The sequence below is a fragment of the Centroberyx gerrardi genome, chromosome 12 (assembly GCF_048128805.1).
Source record: "Centroberyx gerrardi isolate f3 chromosome 12, fCenGer3.hap1.cur.20231027, whole genome shotgun sequence".
NCBI lineage: Eukaryota > Metazoa > Chordata > Actinopteri > Beryciformes > Berycidae > Centroberyx > Centroberyx gerrardi.
The window spans coordinates 5,620,617-5,639,595 of NC_136008.1; the positions used below are offsets into that span (position 1 = coordinate 5,620,617).

The 18,979-nt window shown below is 41.4% G+C and overlaps 2 protein-coding genes across 2 annotated transcripts in view; one reads left to right on the top strand and one right to left on the bottom strand.

The window, feature by feature from the left end:
- The window catches only part of vwde (von Willebrand factor D and EGF domains), a 37,241-nt gene extending 23,138 nt beyond the window's left edge, over positions 1 to 14,103 (top strand). The window contains exons 16-31 of the mRNA XM_078287066.1: positions 410 to 524; positions 1,714 to 1,970; positions 3,393 to 3,612; positions 4,462 to 4,593; positions 4,908 to 5,138; positions 6,652 to 7,098; positions 8,277 to 8,372; positions 9,092 to 9,187; positions 9,304 to 9,399; positions 9,745 to 9,840; positions 10,570 to 10,665; positions 11,372 to 11,467; positions 11,580 to 11,675; positions 12,638 to 12,733; positions 13,211 to 13,308; positions 14,089 to 14,103. Of these exons, the coding sequence (XP_078143192.1) occupies positions 410 to 524; positions 1,714 to 1,970; positions 3,393 to 3,612; positions 4,462 to 4,593; positions 4,908 to 5,138; positions 6,652 to 7,098; positions 8,277 to 8,372; positions 9,092 to 9,187; positions 9,304 to 9,399; positions 9,745 to 9,840; positions 10,570 to 10,665; positions 11,372 to 11,467; positions 11,580 to 11,675; positions 12,638 to 12,733; positions 13,211 to 13,308; positions 14,089 to 14,103 (2,283 nt within the window). The remainder of the gene's footprint in view (positions 1 to 409; positions 525 to 1,713; positions 1,971 to 3,392; positions 3,613 to 4,461; positions 4,594 to 4,907; positions 5,139 to 6,651; positions 7,099 to 8,276; positions 8,373 to 9,091; positions 9,188 to 9,303; positions 9,400 to 9,744; positions 9,841 to 10,569; positions 10,666 to 11,371; positions 11,468 to 11,579; positions 11,676 to 12,637; positions 12,734 to 13,210; positions 13,309 to 14,088) is intronic.
- Positions 14,104 to 15,082: 979 nt separating this feature from the next.
- seraf (Schwann cell-specific EGF-like repeat autocrine factor) lies at positions 15,083 to 18,522 on the bottom strand. The gene is made up of 5 exons (XM_071924396.2): positions 18,293 to 18,522; positions 17,325 to 17,420; positions 16,710 to 16,814; positions 16,026 to 16,121; positions 15,083 to 15,354 (listed from the first exon to the last, which is right to left on the bottom strand). Exons 1-5 carry the CDS (start codon positions 18,513 to 18,515, stop codon positions 15,242 to 15,244), a joined length of 633 nt encoding a protein of 210 aa, XP_071780497.1. The 5' UTR covers positions 18,516 to 18,522; the 3' UTR covers positions 15,083 to 15,241.
- Positions 18,523 to 18,979: the final 457 nt, after the last annotated feature.

The window sequence follows — 18,979 nt, forward strand, 5'->3', positions numbered from 1 at the left end:
TAGTGTAGGTAGGAGGTAAACACCACATTTCCTACAACCTGTGTTGAATGTGTGAGAGGTTGGCGTAGTTTCCTCTCTCTCTGATATCCTTAAACACAGGAAACAATTAGGTTTGTTTTCTTCAAACCAAATGTACAGGTTGATTTTGTCATGGGGGCGTTTGGACGTTCAAACAAAACCAGCCCTGTTCTCCTGGTGCCGTGTTCTGTCTCGATGGTTTGTGCATGTTTTTTTTTGTGAACCTGTGGGTAGCGGTTGTATTCCCACTGGGGGCTGCTGCCATGCTAAAAATGTAAACACTCAAGGTACTGTAAGATGCAGCATGTGTTATGTTATGATGGGCAGTTTGTTTCAAAGGGAAATAAACACTGAAATTCATTTTGTGTTATTTGTTGCCTTGGTTTCCCAGGAGAAAACATGCAACATCGACAGCCTGTGTTACGGCGAGGGGGAGCGCAATCCCAGCAGCCCTTGCCTGATATGCCGCCCGGACTCCTCCAAATACACATGGTCCATAGCGGAGAGTATGTACATCGAAATGTCAAACTTTCAACGCTGCTTTCCCTCACATCTGCTTCATATTCTTAGAAATAACACACAGTGAGACCGATGGTTTATATTCTAACCTACACGTCTTGTTATAGCGCTTATACATCATCTGAGATTGAAAAAGTCGTGTGTGTCGCCTACTTAGCAGAGCAGAGTGAGGATAGCCATCACTGAATTTTACAGCTGGTAGTTGCTCAAGGATGTTTTGATAAAATGTCAGCAGCTCTGTGCAGATTGGAGTCATTGTAGTTCCTTCAGTCCCCTGGCGCTGATATGAGGACAGCTTACCTCATTGTTATAGTTTCTGACCAACTTTACTCCTTCAACTTAAAGTAGGTCAGATGGTGCAGTGCCCAGTTCTGTAAGTGTGCAGAATAAATGCCAGCTTATACAGCATTAACTTGACTGGAATTAAAGCCGTGATCCAGAGGATAATGATACCAGGACAAGGTATATTGATTATTGATGAGGCTTACTAAGTAATATCGCAATGTATCCCTTCATATACAGTGTGTGGTAAAGAATATTCTCATGTACTCATAAATTCTAGATTGATTAATTCGCTCATTTGTTCATGCCTTCATTCATTCAGTCATTCATTTGTTTATTTAAATGAAATTATGAGATTATGTAAAAATACACCTGTCTTTTCAGCCTAAAACACAAATTTGAGCCGCAACAGAGAATCAGAGCGTTCCATCCCCACTAATTGAGATGCTGTAGATTTGCCCTATTTGCCCAAATTCATTTCTTGTGTTGTTATGGTCACTGGTGGGAAAAATGATGGGAAAAACACACAGGAGAGGAGAGAGAAATTGAAAACGAAATACAGAAACCTGCTGCGTAAAGATGTTTTTTCAACATCTCCACCCTTAGAAATGTAGTTCTGATGAGCGCACAGCTTACGTTATGTGATTTCTGGGTAATGAAGTCCTTCAAATTTTAAAAAATTCAAATTATTTTTTTCCCAGTGTCACTTGGGGCCGCCAAAGTGCGAAGTCGCCTAGTGCAGCTTTAAGTCCCTCACTCATTCACTCACTCACCCATCTATTCATCCAATCAACCACTCACTTACTCATTCACTCATTCATTTATTCATCCACTCACTCACTTATACATGTATTCAACCGCTCACTTATTCACTCCTCCATTCTTCCCCCTCAGAGAACGAGCCTCCGGCGCTCCAGTCGTTGCCGTCCCGTCTCCGGTCCTTCCAGGGGGAGAATTTTGTCTACCAGCTCCAGGCTCGGGACCCCGAGGGCTCGGCGGTGCTCTTCACCCTGGAAGCGGGTCCTGCAGACGCGTCCCTGTCTCCGGCCGGCCTGCTGATCTGGAAAGCCGCCGCTGAAACCGCCGACACACACACCTTCCAGTTTACTGTGACAGACGACTGCAACGCTGAGACCAGAGCCGCTGTCCAGGTACTGCTGGGTTTGTTCTTTTGTTGTGAACCTGAAGAGACTTTACATCATGAGCTTTCATACCCAACAAGTATGTGTTTTATGTGTACAGTGGAAAAAATTACAGTAGGCAATACAGATGCACAGACAAAGAAATCTTGCAGTGTAAGCACAGCGACTGGAATGACAGCAGCATACGGCATAGATCTGAGAAGGGCAATAGCATAGAAGGTGATGTGTATATACTCCTGTCACTTAGACGATTGGCTCTTCGAAAAAGAGAGGGAAGTGACGGCTAACTCTGATTGGTTCTCTGGAAAAGAGGGAAAGTGTTCACCAACTCTGATTGGGTAAAGAGAAAGCATGAGTGAATGATAAGTAGTCTTCCTGATTGAAATTACGTAATACTTCACGTTGACAAAAATGTAGCCTACATATAATTTAAAGTAGACATTAGGGATGCATGATTTTAACAAAAGATTATTTAAGTTGTAAATCATTTAAATCAAGTTTTATGTTGAATATTGCATTTGCCTGGTTTGAATCAGAGGAAAATATTTCTAGATTTTCTTCAACTTGATTTGTAGGTCAGGGATTTTGCAGCAACACCAGGTTACTTATTTTAAGAGACTGGAACACACTTCCATGCAGCCTCTTGCATTCTGCGAATTGAAGTTGTGAATATTTCTTTATGTATATATATATATATATATATACATTAATCATGCAACCGTAGTAGGCAACCATTTAGTTTGACACACTGAGGTTGTTATCCTTGTCCCTGGATAGAAATGGGTCATTTGAGATTTATGTGATTTCTACTTATTACCCACTAGAGGGAGCTCATGATGTTCATTCATCATTTATTTGGCTGTTTATGGACTCATGTTAACTGTGAGTTATTTTTGTGAGTTATACCTTTAGTTATGGGATGGTCTCTTAAACGACTCTTAAATAAAGAAATAAGCAATTATCGATCTAGACTTTTTGAAAAATGAGATAATGAGATATCCAACAACTGACAAAACTGACACCTACTTTTACAAAATGATTTGATAGCAAAAACCTGATTTTTTCATATCATAGTAGGTTACATAAGTTCTTGGCTAACAAAATCATTCATTCATTCATTCATTCATTCATTCATTCATTTTCTTTACTCACTTATTCTTATTCAGGCAGGGAAACACCCTGAACAGGTCTTTAATAGATTGGATTCTCACTATTTTAGCAATAGTAAATGATAAACCTCAGGTCATTTTTTTTCAAAATTGTCTCTTCATTTCCTGTCTTGCCACTGCATGAACCTTGCCAGGGTCAGACAGGACATACACCCTATCTGCCAACACATTGTTTTTCTATTATGAACTTCGGTGACTGTAGTCCAAATGATAAATGAGACTAAAGCTGTACAAACAGTCTCTGCCTCCCTGTTTTTCCCAGGTGTCTGTCCGCTCCTGTGAGTGTCAGCACGGAGCTTCCTGTGTCTCCAACATCAACCTCCCTGCCGGCAGCGGGGAATACCTGTGTGTGTGTCTGGACGGGTTCAGAGGGGAGAGGTGTGAGGTGGACATCGATGACTGTAAGCCCAACCCCTGCAGACTGGGCCGCTGTATTGACGGCGCCAACTCCTTCTCCTGTATTTGCCCCGCCGGAATGACAGGTACTGGACAAGTTACAGCAGACAAAGCCTTCAGTAATGTAATGCTCCCTTTTGACCTTTTAGTTACAGAGAACAAAAGGTTTAGGAATGCTTTGATTTTCATAGTGGATCCCTTTTTCGCCGGCTGTACATTTTCCCTGGCATTTTTCATAGCACAAAACTGAAGCAAATCAATGTGTCTTTTAAAGAATAGGGGCAATAAGTACAATTTTTACTGGTGGTCTGTGCCATAGACTTCCACAGAGTTCTATCACTGTTGTTGTAATTCATCCTAGTCGCCAACAGAGGCCGATAAAGGTCAGATATTACTTAAACAGTAACTACACCCCAAACCCAAATCTGTGTAAAGCCTGACATCTAATGGTAAAAAGCATGGTACTGAAATGGACATCTGCTATTGGCTGATCTTTTGTGCCAGGTGATGTCACCTTTTATGGCACCAAAGATCAGCTTTTTTTTACCAGTCTATGGCACAGACCCCCAGTAAAAATCTTACTTTAAATATAAATTTTACTTTAAATGACCTACTATCCTTTTAAAGCCACCTTGGTTTGCTTTAGTTTTGTGCTAGGAAAAGGTCTGGAAAATGAGTTTTGAAAGCCAGAAATCTCCGTACCGAAGTAATCGTTGAGTCATTGGTATTGATCAATAACTCTTATTAATCCCCCCACAGATATATTATGGTCATTTGTGCTATGGGGCAGTGAAAATCGCACTTATTGCCCCTTTAATTTGCATTCCATTTAAAGTCGTCTCGCCCATTTTCCTCCTCCTAGTAAATTTGTAATATTTAAATTTTGATTTAATTTAGTAACGCATTATGCCGTCTGTTGTTGCATGTGTTGTCAGGTCATACGTGTAGAGAGGATATCGATGAGTGCGTGTCCCAGCCTTGCTTCCCTGGAGCGGGCTGCAACAACACACTGGGCTCCTTCCTCTGCGGAGCCTGTCCACACGGCTACAGCGGCGATGGGAGAAGCTGCACGCGTAAGTCCAGGCTCTTCGTTTTATAGATGGAGAGTTTCATTTATTAGCCTAATTCCTCTCGGCTAGAATGAATTATCACTTATCTAATTCAGCTTTAAGAGGCAGAGAGAGCATTTCAAGGTCCATTTGTCCAATTTCAAGCCATATCCAGTGCAGAGGCCTCTCACCAGTAGAGCGGATGTCTTATTTTCTCTCTGGCTTTCACACACTCATACATAAAAGTTCAAATTCCCATTGTCCAAATTTCCTCAGGTGATTTTCTTTTACATCATCCAGTTGAGAGCAATTGTCATCCCTTCGTTCCCAAGGTAACACTGAGTCTCCCGGCAAAGCGGTGACCATACCGGCACGGGCACCGCAGGTTTCAGGCAGAACCAAACCCTCTGGCCTCTCCCCTTGCACTAGAAGGCCGTGTCACCCCGGGGTGCAGTGCTTTGAGAGCACCCACGTATCAGCCGGCTTCATCTGTGGACCCTGTCCTCCTGGGCTCCACGGAAACGGACAGACCTGCAGCAGGAGCAGCGCTACAGGTGAGAGGCGCTCCGTTCTGTCAGTTTGTTTCAGTTGTTTCAAAAACCTTGAAACTAATGAAAGGGCAGCAGTGAACATGTTTTATGCTTTGCAGGTTTGCTTTGTATGGGTATATTTGTACATTCAAAAAATTACATTAGATGATAGGGATGATAGGGATGCACAATACTGACAAATGATGCAATTTTTTTCATGTTAAATATTGCAGTTGTGATGGGTAAATATAAACAGAATTTAAAGTAGATATTAGGGATGCACAATGCTGACAAAACAAATCATTTAAATCAAGTTTTTTTGTTATGTTGCATGATGCATGTAGATGCAGCTTTTGAATCCAAGAAAAATAAATCTACATTTTCTTCAACTTGATTTGTATGTCAGAGAAACATAATACCTATTTTTAGATGCTATCTGGAACACCCTTATCTCTGGTTAAAACAAAAAGGCAGCCTCTTCCATTCTGGGAATTGCAGTTGTCAATATTGCTTTTTTTAAATTATTAATCCTTAGTCTTAGTAGGCAGCCATTCATAATCTTGTTGGCATCATTGTCCCTGGATAGAAAAAGTTTACATGCATACAAAAATGTGAATGCAGTGCGATGTGATTAAGTTGCACATCATGTGCAGTTGGTGATGCAGCTCATGTTGTTCTGTCAGCCCAGCTCGAAAAGAAAATACTCACAATAACAACATAAAGATTATTAGGGGAGCTGTCACTACTCACTTTATAGAATCATGTTAACGGCTTAATCACACTATTGTCTCGCTCAGATCACACGTGCGTTATTGTGCATATGCAAATGTAACCGTTGTTAACAGAAATAAATATTAACATTACATTTATGTTTTTGGCATTTTAGCCGATGCTCTTACCCAGAGTGCAACAGTAGAATACACTTCAATTCCTAGATCACCATCATTAAAAGCAAACAATCATAAAGAGTGCAAGGGTTTGAGCCACAGAGAGATGACAACAGATGGAACAAAATATTCATATGACCCTGGAATGATTATATACAGCAGGGAAATGCCCAGGGAAAAAATAAGAGCTTAAGAGAGAGGTAGAACATTTTATTAAATGTTCACTCAAGATTAATTTACATTACATTACATTTTTGGTATTTAGCTGAATGTTTGCCTTGCCACTGATTTTTTTTTCCATTTAATAGGAATTGTATGCAGTTAAATACTAGTTAATTTTACATACATCACCTTTCAAATTGTAAACAAAGTTGGAGTCATCACGGCTTGAGACATTTTCACCGTTCTATAAGCAACATGTCTCTCCTCCCTTTTGGGTGAGACATTTTTAGGTTCCTTTATCTCGCAGTCTGTATTTATTAATTCTTTTAGCAGTTTTTATCACTTAAAAAGAAATAAAAAGAAATAAACCAAAACCTAATGTCATTAGTATTGGTTAGAAAGAAATTATTTCCTAATTCAGTGTTTATTCTGCTGAGGAGGCTTAAGAGTTGGATGCTTTAATTTGTCTCAAGGCTGTATTTGTGTTCATTTTCAAGCCGTATCCTCTAACTTCCAGTGTTTTACAGGGCAGGGAACAGCCACCGGTCGAGCAGAACCAAACTCCAGCAAGGAAATTCCCACCACCTCCTCTTCCTCCTCTCCCACATTACCCAGAAGACACCCTGACGCGAGGACTAAACCAGAGACGACCATCTCTAGTACAAGGAGAGCGTCTTCCGTCGACAGGAAAACCACGGCGAGCCCCCAGAACCAGACCGTCACCAGGGTTTTCACCCCCGCCGTCCACAGAGGGCAGCCCAGCGGGGAGGAGCATCTGACCCCTGACCTCTCCACCGGGGTCAGATGGGGGTCACCGTCTCACCCGGTGACCTGCGCCGACTCTCCCTGCTTCTCCGGTGTGCCTTGTGAGCCCACCGTCACCGGGTCCTTCAGGTGTGGCCGCTGCCCTTATGGCTACACCGGGGATGGAATCACATGTAAAGGTAGCCATCTTATAATGGCTTGCTGAGTACAATGAAATGTGCATTTTTCTTTATTTTTACTGTTTTCCACATTTTAGAATAAAAGTAAAGACATCAAAACTGTGAAATAACACAAATGGAATTATGCAGTGACCAAAAAAGTGTTAAACAAATCAAAACTATCTTATATTTTAGATTCTTTAAAGTAGCCGCCCTTTGCCTTGATGGAAAGACAAAAGGCTTTGGAAAGAAATTCATACATAGGATCAACTTCACTATTTATATTTGTCTAAGAAACAAATTTCAAGCATTTAAGCAGAAGCCTTTAGATCAAAATGGCTTTAAGAGAATGAAAAACATAGTACATTCAATCAGGTGGGTCCAAACTGCAGTAGTGAATTAGACATGGGGACGTACAGCACTTCACATAATAAGTACAAAAAGACAACTGCAAGGCATACTATTGGCAGTGAACTATGCTTTATGTATGTTCATTCAGGCCCAGAGTCAGTAAAGGTTTGAGCAGGGAAGAGCGGAGGCTATGGCACTAAAATGTCCAAATCAGAATGTCATGCTATTCACAAATGAGGGGAAAGCTGCCTAATAGCGCTGGCCAAAAATTAAAACCTCTTTGCGCCTGTCATGGTCATGCATAAATTATATGCGAATCTCATTATTTTGTCTTTTTTTTTTGTCTTTTTTGTTTTATTTTGTATTTATTTGTCGGCAAGGCTGTACAAATCAAGTGAATTGAAATGCATGCCCTATTCATTAACACTTTACATCAGCTTCAACATCCCAAATGATTGTAGCACATGTGAGAGTTTAAAGAGCCTTTTGATTCAGAATGGCTGCTGTAAGACGCAGGCATTGTCGCAAAAAAAGAGAGAGTTTTCTGTCCCTTGAATCTCAGTTCAGATCAGAAAACACTCCAATTATAAAGAGCCTTCAGGGTGCAAGGCTCTGTTTGCTTTGTTCTGTGTTCTTTTCAAGGGGTTGTTTGCACCACAGCTTGATTTGTATGAATTTCTTAGTGAATAAGACGTAAAATCTGCACTCTTAGCTCAAGCAACTGGAGTGCAACAAAATGTGCAAATTGCCCTCACAGCGCATTAGAAGTGCATGGATAACAGATCCTGGAGAACTGTAATGCCGTCACGGATGGATGCCTTCAAACATCTTCATGTGGTTTGTTTCAGCTGTTTGCAGGTATCAGTGTGGGAAGAATATGGAATGCAGTCTGCCCAACACATGCACCTGCAGGGAAGGCTACACGGGATACAACTGCCATATAGGTGAGAGGGAGGTTTGATTTAACATGGGTTCTTAAACATTTTTCAGCTTATGACTAGGGCTGGGTATGGAGAACCGGATCTAATTCACCGGAATCGATAAGCGACTGCACTAACGATACCTCTTATCGATCATTAAGCATTTTGAACAGCTGGATGCTTCTCTCTTCACCTTTTCGACCCTTTCTGTGTGGTAAATACACTCCAATTGTATTTTGTTCTCTAAAGTAAGGCATTATGCCATATGTGCCTTAGCTGTTTTGAAAAGTAACTGAGACAAAAGTAACTCTACACAGAAATGTCTGTCTTGAGTAATAAAACAAAGTTAGCTCCACTAAAGCTGTATGTAGACTTTTACCCCTGAAAATGTATACAGTAGGAATTGTTAAGGGAATCGATAAAGAATCAGATCGATAAGAAGAATCGAAAATGGCACCAGAATCGGTAAACGAGCCCCAGCTATGACACAAAATAAGTACATTTATTTTTGCGCCAGGACTCAGATTCATTAAATCGTATTACTCTGACAGAAGCCCTGCAGCCCATTTTGAGCCCAGATCCACGGTTTTAAGACATTAAACCTTGGAATATTCTGCACACTGTGGTTCATTCCCGTTATGACTCATTACTATTAAACCTCCCTAGAAGATTTCGCTGCTTTACCTCTGTGACTCATTTTTTATTTGTCAGAGAGTCACAATTTTTTCTTCCTTCCCTCTCAGCGGTGTGCCGACCCGACTGCAGGAACCAGGGGAAGTGTGTGAAACCTAATGTGTGTGAGTGTCCTGTGGGCTACAGCGGGCCCACCTGTGAGGAAGGTAAGCTGAACTCGTATTCGCACTTATCCAACATGCTGACATGCCCGTATTTCCTCGCTCGCGGGATACTGATGAGGACGCTCGTGTTGTTTTTACGACCCCGCGTCGGCGTGCAGCGAGCTGCGAGCCGCCCTGTCAGCACGGAGGAACCTGCCTGGCCAGAAACCTCTGCACCTGCCCCTACGGCTACGTGGGACCCAGATGTGAAATCAGTGAGAGATGATTTAACTATTCTGACCTGATGAAACGTTTTGGAATGTGTTTACAATTTGTATTAAAGTGCTAATTTGTGTTCTTTTATTTATATGTTGCAGATTACTGCTCTAATCTGTAATATAGGATCAGATGGGGAGGGTTTAACAATTCAGATAGTGTCAGGAAAGTTGTCATTCACAGAAAAACTTTTACAAATTGACTTTCAAATACTTTTTCTGTGATTGTCTAAACTTTTTGGCACTTCCATTGACCCGTGTGGTAAACAAACCGTATTAAGTATTAAGTTATTGTTGAGTTTTGGAATAGGTGTGTATACAATAATCATGTGTCTCCCTACACAGTGGTGTGTAACAGGCACTGTGAAAATGGAGGCGAGTGTATTTCTCCTGATGTCTGCAAGTGCAAGCCTGGCTGGTACGGACCCACATGTTACTCAGGTAATTCAGATCAATGTAAGGTGTGAACACGTGTAATGAAGGTTACGTTCACACTGCAGGTGAAAGTGTCTCAATTCAGATTGCTCCCTCGTGTGATATTTTCTAATCAGTGTGAACAGCAAAAAGCTGCATGGAGTCGCATTTTTTCAATTCCAATCTGGATCACATGGACACATGGATATGAAGTACAAAATCAGACCCTGAGGCATGTGACTTTAATGGGAATTTGTAAACTTTCCCACGACAAAAAGTAATCTTACGTCAGGCGCCATGGCAGCTCAGCTGAGTCAGCATGAGCATGGAGGACAACGAGACACAACAATGGAAAGACAGAGATATAGATGGTATTTGGGGAGACGCCTCAATTCAGTCACTCGAAGGCACACGCCGTAACCGAAATGTGTTCAAAACAAGCGGGAGTAGCGTCGGTACAAAAACAGATGTGACAGCTTTTGTTATTGCTACTCTGTGCACACGACATCACCAGTCAGTTCACATTGGCATCAGATACGGGCTACATCCTCGGATAGATATGAAAACTCATCCAAACAAATCAGACATGAGCAGCAGTTTAAATTGAACATGAAGGCCTGCAGTGTGAACGGAGCCTTAATGAGCGTGAAGCAGGATCTTGTTGAAAAAGAGCGTGCATGCTTTTGACATTACTGCACATCTGTCATTATATCGATTAATATGAAGTCTGGATGTGGTTCCCTGTACCTTCCACAGCTGTCTGTAACCCTGTCTGTCTGAATGGAGGAACATGCATTAAGCCCAACATCTGTGCCTGCCCCAGTGGCTTCTATGGCTCCCAGTGTCAGATCGGTAAGTGTGAGGAATACATGTCGCCGTGGTAAAAGTCCCACATGCACTATTAGTGTTCCTGTAGTTTTTACTCCACCTTTTAGGGGAATTGTGTGTAAAATTCAAATCTAGTTCCTGTTTCAGCCACCAGAAGGTGCAAAGAATGGCCTTGCAAGTGGTAGGTTAACAGCTGAGGGTCTTCAGTATAGTTACAATTAGGGTTAGACCGATATTTGCTGATACTGGATTTGTATTAAATATCAGATATTGGTCAGTCCCCCTCTGATATGATGGAGGTTCCTCCCTGACCACAGATACATAAAGCCTATAAACCCTGTAATGAAATTTTATCGTCTTTGCACAGTTTGGTCATGGGTTTAATTGTTCAATAAGACTTTCCCTCAGTCCATTCTTACAGAGTCCAGAAGTACAAAATGATGAGAAATGACGTTCTTATCCCATGCACAGTTTCACATTATGTCCATATACAAGCAGTTGTAGATTCTATTGATGTTGTAGCAGCAGCTGACTCAATTTAAATGTTTAAAACGCGGTTAGGTTTAGCTCAGTCCAATCTATATAGATATAGTTAAGGTTAGTTTTTAGCTGTGTGCGACATTCCTCCTGATATCCTACATTTGAATGAATATTACTGTATCAGCAACTGAACAATAGTATAATATCAATGTTCCTGCAGCTGACCCAGTCTTAATGTTGTGTGTTTCAGCTGTATGCAGCCCCCCTTGTAAGAACGGAGGTCAGTGTATGAGAAACAATGTGTGTTCCTGCCCCGAGGGCTACACAGGAAAAAGGTGTCAAAAGAGTAAGCAACACTATCGCCTGCATGGTTGACCTCAGCCTTATTTGAATTTGTTGCCGCTAGCAGCTCACAGCGCAAAATACTGCCATCTAATGTATAAATAAATGTGTTCCAGGTGTGTGTGAGCCAATGTGTATGAACAAGGGCAAGTGTGTGGGTCCCAACACATGCTCCTGTGCCTCAGGCTGGAGGGGGAAGAGGTGTAACATACGTGAGTGGCTCCATGCATTATCTATGTAGACCAAATGCATCTGAGGTAATATGAAAGCCCCAGGCCGAGCAATGGTATCTGCACTCCCAAAATTTTGAATACCTATCATTTGATTTTTAGAATGTTTTGAAATCATGTGTTAAAGCTGCACTAGGCAACATTTTTATGGAAAAATACACCTGTCACATCCGTCTAAATCACAAATTGGCGCTGCAACAAAGAAGAGCGACCCATCCTCTCTAACTGAGACGCCGTAGATTTGTCCTTTTTGCCCAAATGAAATTCAGATAATCCGGTAGGGTCACTGGAAGGCAAATCCAAACATAAGAGCGAAATATAAAACTTTCTCCTAAACAGCAGTGAGAGATCACTCTGTCACGAAAAAGCTGGACTCACCCAACGATGGTTGAAGCTGCTGTGAAAAGTCTTTTTATCGCCTTCTTCACCCACACCAGTCACTATGAAGAAGAAATTTAGGTCCGAGGAGTGCACAGTCCTCTGATGTCATATTACATGATTTCTAGGTAATGAAGTCCTTGTAATTTAAAAAATTCAAATGGTTATCTCCTGCTGCCACTTGGGGTCGCCAAAGTACAAAGTTGCCTAGTGCCGCTTTAATGCTCTCAGTAACTGAGCTAGATAGGAATGATAGAAAAATGTCATCAGTCTTTTGAAGTTCCCAAAACTTAAATGTTTTATTATTTTAAATAGGAATACCAATTTGGGTAATGCTTCTCTCCTTATTTATACTTGTATAATCAATATAAAATTGCTGATTTCATGCTTGCATAATTCTGGTTATGAAGAAGGTTATGGTTTTCACTGAATCCACATCACTGGTGCTGATACATCACTGCAGCCCAGTCAGAGATAAAGTACTGTAGATCTGGTGCCAAAAACAAAAAAGGTTATCCACCCTGCTGTAAGCTATTTTCATGCATCCCTCTCTGTCCTGTGTGTAGCGGTGTGTCTGCAGAAGTGTAAGAACGGCGGTGAGTGTGTGGGACCCAACACCTGCCACTGTCCCATCGGGTGGGAGGGACTTCAGTGTCAAACACGTGAGTACTGATAATACGATAATACTGTTACACTGCAGTATTATATATGGAGTCCAGCTTTTTGACCATAGGTAAGAGTCTGGACTTGCATGGGCACATCTAACTTGTCTGCCATTCTACAAGTCTTTTTTTATGACTGTTAGCAAAACAAAGTTATTAATAATACAATTTTTCAGTCTGTTGACAGAGGAAACAGGCAAATATGTAAAAGTCAACATGGATAACTTCATGTCAGGCTAACAAAATAATAATAACAGATGTTTTGATTTACTGTTGATTTAAAAACACGTGGATAGGATGGGAATATATTGTGTGTATCCTGCTAGCATGTTCTGGTTTCTTGGTTTTGTTTGTTTGGGGTTTTTTCCACTTCTCTGCTTGTCTCTATAAGGAATAGCTGACCTCTTAAGACTTTCCTTTCCTCATTTTCTCACAACATCTGACAACAGTTCTCCCAAATATCGATTCTCTCCTCAGCCATCTGTAAACAGCGGTGCCTGAACGGAGGGAGGTGTGTCCTGCCTGAGTACTGCCACTGCCGCAAAGGCTACAAGGGCCTCACCTGCGCAATAAAGGTCAGCAGTGGGGTCACATTTCATGTACACTCACCGGCCACTTTTTTAGGCACATCTGCTCATTAGCGCAAATAGCCTGCTCCTCCAAACAGCGAATCATGTGGCAGCAACTCAATATATATAACGCATGCAGACATGGTGAAGTGGTTTATGTTTAGATTAGAATGGGCGAGATGCGTGATCTAAGCCACTTTGACCATGATCTGAGTGTTGGTACCAGATGTGGTGGTTCAGCATCTCAGATACAGCTTTTTATGCACTACAGTCTCTAGAGTCTAGAGTTTACAGAGAATAGTGCGAGAAACAAAAAAACATCCAGTCGAAAACTCGGCTGAAAACTCCTTGTTAAATGGGCAGACTTGTTCAAGCTAACAGAAAGGCCACAAATGCTCCAATAACAGTCTTTACAACAGTGATGTGCAGAGGGGCATCTCAGAACACACACGTTGTTGGCCCTTATGATAAATGGGCTATAGCACAGATGATGAGCCGGTGTACCTAATAAAGTGGCCGGTGAGTGTATATGGCCCTGTATAGCTCAGTGGGAAAAGCATGGCACTAATAACGCAAGGGTCAGGGCGTCCTTTCCCTCTGGGGCCACGCATGCTAAAAAATGCACTTATGATACTGTAACCCACTTTGGATAAAAGCTTCCACCAATGGCATGTGATTATGTATTGAAAAATGTCTAAATATGAAATATGTCTTATTCTTTTTTTTTTTTTTTACCGCAATATATTAAAAGCTCATTTCATTTTATTGCCCTTTGCGTCTTTACAGGCACCACAAGCATGATGGAAATGGAACAAAAAATGGAATGAAAGAGGCTACAAAATGCACAAAGCAAGAAGAGCACCATAAGGTGTGTGTGTGTGTGTGTGTGGATGTGTGGATGTGTGTATAGGTGTGTGTGTGGGTGCTGTGTATGTGTGTGTGGGTGTGTGCACAGTTGAACACTAACAGAGGGACTTGATATATTGCACTTGTCTTTTTGTCCCTGTATATCACTACCTCATGGCTCAAGGTAACACACATCTGTTATATGCATAAAACTACACAGCAGTGCTTATGCAGAGAGTTTATACAGTGTATGAGTGTTACTGCACAGTATTATGTAAAAGAAGTAAACGACAAATGAATCAGATAGGAATATATGATGATTCATTGATAAGCAGTAGACTGTTTCTGCATACCGGAAAGCTTTTAGTTCCCACATTTTGTATTGTGTAGTTTACCATGTTACAGATTTAGCCAAAGTATAGCTTGATCTAACTTTTACCAAAGCTAATGTGCACTGTTTGTTTCTTGCTCATGAGAAAAACACATTTTAGTCTGCTTTATTCATTACGACTAACTTAGATGGTACACATCAGTAACTTGTTTTAGACTGAATATGATGAGATATAATGAAAAAGTGCATTTGTCTATTTTTCTTTTTGTTTTTACTAATGTATTGTTTGATCGGGCCTGCCTCACTTAAACTGTTACCAAACAGATATACATCAAATGATCACCTGTTGGAGTTGTATGTAGGTTTCTGTTTTTTTGTTAATGCGAAAAGTTTATATCAAGACCAGATTACATTGTGTTGTTATAAATTACATGTGACAAAATAAAAAAAATACACAATATCTGTCTTTCCTTCTGTTGAATGTAGTTTGACTGCAGATTGAATATTCGTGATCAAACAGATGCACACAAATCACACAACTTTTATTCATTTAATAACAAAATACAGTATAGTACATAGCATGTTTATACAGTCAAATGATAATGTTAACACAGGTTCAATGGTTTAAAAAAAAAAAAGACATTACATATGGTAAAAAAGGTAAAAACTACCTAAGCACCAGCTAAAGAATGTAGTAATAGTCCACATAAACTTAAAGCCACCGATTGGGCCTCATTGACCTTTGACCCTGTCAGAGTCGCACTAGTGGAACTTTCTCCTCTCCTCACAGCGAGGGCCGGAGTAAGGGGGGCGACAGCGGCATTTCTCCGGAGAAATACACTTCCCTCCATTCAGGCAGGGCCGGCTGCAAACAGCTAGAGTCGAAAGACAAAGAGACACAAGTGGAGGAGAGGGGAAAAAAAGAGTTAATCATCTGTAAAATGTATGAAAAAAAGGAAATAAGAGCTAGTGAAACCTCACACTACAAATCCAGCAACTGGCCAAGGAGGTGAGAAGAGCTCATAAATTTGTCTGGGTCTGGAAAAATACTGAGGTGAAAACTTTCCAAGGGAGAAGTTTACTATACATGCCAGGTGGCATACTTATCCCCCAGTACACAACTACATACATTTTACATCATCTGCATCTGCTGACAGACTGATTTCTGTAAAGTTAGTCTTCTAGGTAAGATGGGGAGAGAGACAGTTTATTGGGATCCAGGGGATACTGGGGTAAAACTGAATAGAGTTTGGAGGAGAGGGGATAATGTGGATATGTGTGTGTGTGTGTGTGTGTGAGTGAGAGAGAGAGAGAGAGAGAGAGAGAGAGAGAGAGAATGTACATTGATGCATTTGAGAGTGCTAGTGTGTTTATTTCTTTGTCTTTGTATGTGGGACTCTGTATGTTTAAAGGGGCAAAGGGGGAGAGACACTGAGGTGAAATGATACAATTATGCTAAATTGTGAAACGCCAACATGAAATTATAGCATGCATGTAGTGAATGGGTCAGTACAGAGCGGGTGGGTCAGGCCCAGTTTGAACTCACCAGTATGGCACGCCCCCCCCAGCCAACCCTCTGGACAGCTGCAGATTCCTGGAGCCACACAGCTTCCCCCGTTCCTGCAGCCTTGGGGACAAATCGCTGGGGAACAAACCACAGTAACACATTCTCAACATGCCAGGAAGCAGATTGGACTTTTAGTTATAGGTTCCAAACGTTTCTTGGAGGCAGAGCTGCTCTGGAGGCAGAAATAATTTCATTGGTTGAGTTAAACCTCAGTGGGTGGAGCCAACGAACCACAGTTTTTCAGAGCGCAAGTTAGCTAACTGTGCTCTGGATAACTTAGTATGGCTAGGCTGAATTTTTCAGTTAATAACAGGTCTTGACGTTTAACTCAACCAATCAGGTTATTTCTGCCTCCAGAGCAGCTCCACCTCTGAGAAATGTTTGTATAATTAAATCTCCAATCTGATGCTCATACATCACCATCCACAGGACATGCAATGTAAATCTCATTAACGATTACTAGATGGATTTTTGCAGTACATGTTGTTTCCCATGTTGACAGTAACTTGGAACTGGAAAAGCATTAGCTTTAAGCTCCATATGACGGAAATGTTTTAGTTGGCTACTGCTGATGAATAGCTCCAGCTGAGAGAGAGACTGCTCCCATTTGGTGACTTTGACCTTTGGTGCTAATAGGGTAATTAGATAGGGCTATAAACAGACCCTCTTGGCATTTGGAGCCGGACCAGCTAGAGGGGCAGATGCACTTGGCCACTCCGTTGACAGCGATGCAATCCCCTCCGTTCCAACATCCGCCTTCACACGTCACTGCCAAAACAGATACAATACACACCTATCAACAGTGCTATTGATAAGAGATTGGCTACACCTGTCTTCCACTGTTTTGACTGATATACTGTTTGATATATTGACTGACAGTGGGCTATTTTATGTCACCACCTGTACAGCATTCATAGATGTAACCATTGTAGAAGTTGCACTTCCTCCTGCATGCTTGCTGAACTACTGCTGCACTTTTGCTCCATCCCCAAGAGGAATTATGAGAAAAATCAAGTTTTGCTCTATTTTCTGCAGTATTAATGCAGGACAAATGCAGGATAAATGCATGAAAAGGGGACTTCCACACTGGCTACAACTATCTAAAAACATACAGACAAAAAAATGAAAGCCTAAAATGAAAAGTTTAGATTGCAGGCTATGTTCTCTCTATGCATCCAAATCACACAATCATTAGACTCTGTCAATAAATTCACAACTGTTTATCCTGTTATTTCTAAGTCGTTCCAAAACAACTTCTAAAAAGCAACATGACTATACCTTTGTGGCAGTATCTTCCTCCATATCCAGGAGGGCATCTGCATTTCCCAGGGCGAAGACACGCTCCTCCATTCTTACATTTGGGGTAACAGTTGGCTGCATTCAACACAAGAACATACAGGATTCTGACAACTCTGAAGGGGTTTATTTGAAGAGTTTCATTACAAAATTAGACATTTGAAAAAGTGACACTCTTACAGAATGACCAGTAGCACAAAATTATGACAAATTATGACAATTTAAGTTATTATTATAGGACTGTATGTAACTTCACTCCTTGGTTGACAAATGATAGCACTTAGACTGGATCCTGTGTATTTTAGAGTTTCAGGTATTTCCTCCCATATTGTCTATTTCACGTTTTGGAAATGAACACTATGAAATACATTCAATACCCTTTTCCAAACATTCAGATTGGGCTATATTCAGGGATGTAGTGTAGGGTAAACACACCTAAAATTAGTTTAACTTTTGTTACCTCTTGGCATAAATCTTCATAACATAAATTCAGCATTATAGATCAGGGTGTTTATGAAGCATACATATATATTTTTCTGAAAATGTTTTTCTTTTTCTGTTTTGCCTTATAATAACTTGCGGTCATAGTTAACCCACCTTTTTATTTACCACTACATCACTGCCTACAGTATGTATGTAACCTATCATAAATAAATAAATGTCCATAAGCTTAGAGTCTTCTCTAGAAAGAAACACAGACAAAAGGTTGTATCATCATACTGGCAGGTTATAGTTATTGGAAGTTATAGGACTGGGTTTTTTAAGAGGGAAACCATAAATTTATTTTTGTTTATATTGGTGGTTGTTTGCCTTATTAGAGGTAATATTTAACCCACCTTTTACTTCACCACTACATCACTGCCTACAGTTCAGTTTATTCATGCATTAATACATTTCCTTAATCCTAGGGTCTTCTCTAGAAGGAAACAGACAAAAGGTTGTAACATCACCATACTGGCAGGTCTCTCCTTCATAGCCCCGGGAGCAGAAGCATGTGTTGTTTCGGATGCAGATTCCTGCGTGTTTGCACGGAGGCTCGCACCTCGCTTTGGGGTCAAAAACGAACGGGAGCGCGACTCCCCGGGGCGCGTCCGAGCGGGCGGTGCAAAGGCCAACGAGAGCAACCATGGAGGCCAGGAGGAGAGCCGCTGAGCCGAGACCCACGACACCCATGGTGACTCTTCTTTCAACTGGAGAGTACAAGGAACCGGACGGTGGAAGGAGATGGAGGAGGAAGTCCCCTTGAAAGTCCCAAGACCTCTCTCCACGTCGCCCCCGATGCTGGACAGAGAAACTACAACCCAGGTTAGTGCCAGGAGCCGCAGATGGGGCGGAGCGGGGTGGGGTGGCCTGGTTTGGGGTTTGGGGGCTGGCCTGGAGAAGAAGGTAAGTGGAGATGGGGTGGGGGAAATTTAAAAGTAGTTTCCGGATCCCGTTTTATTTAATATACAAACACTTCTTGGAGGCAGAAATTCTGTCATGGTTAAGTTAAACTTCCGTGGGCGGAGCCTAAGGACCACAGTTGTTCGGAGCGCAAAGTTAGCTAACTGGCAAATTTGAAGGGCTAAGAAGGAAAAGTATAAAACTATAAATAGAAAATATAAATGGTAATGACTTCTTTTTACATTAATTCGTGG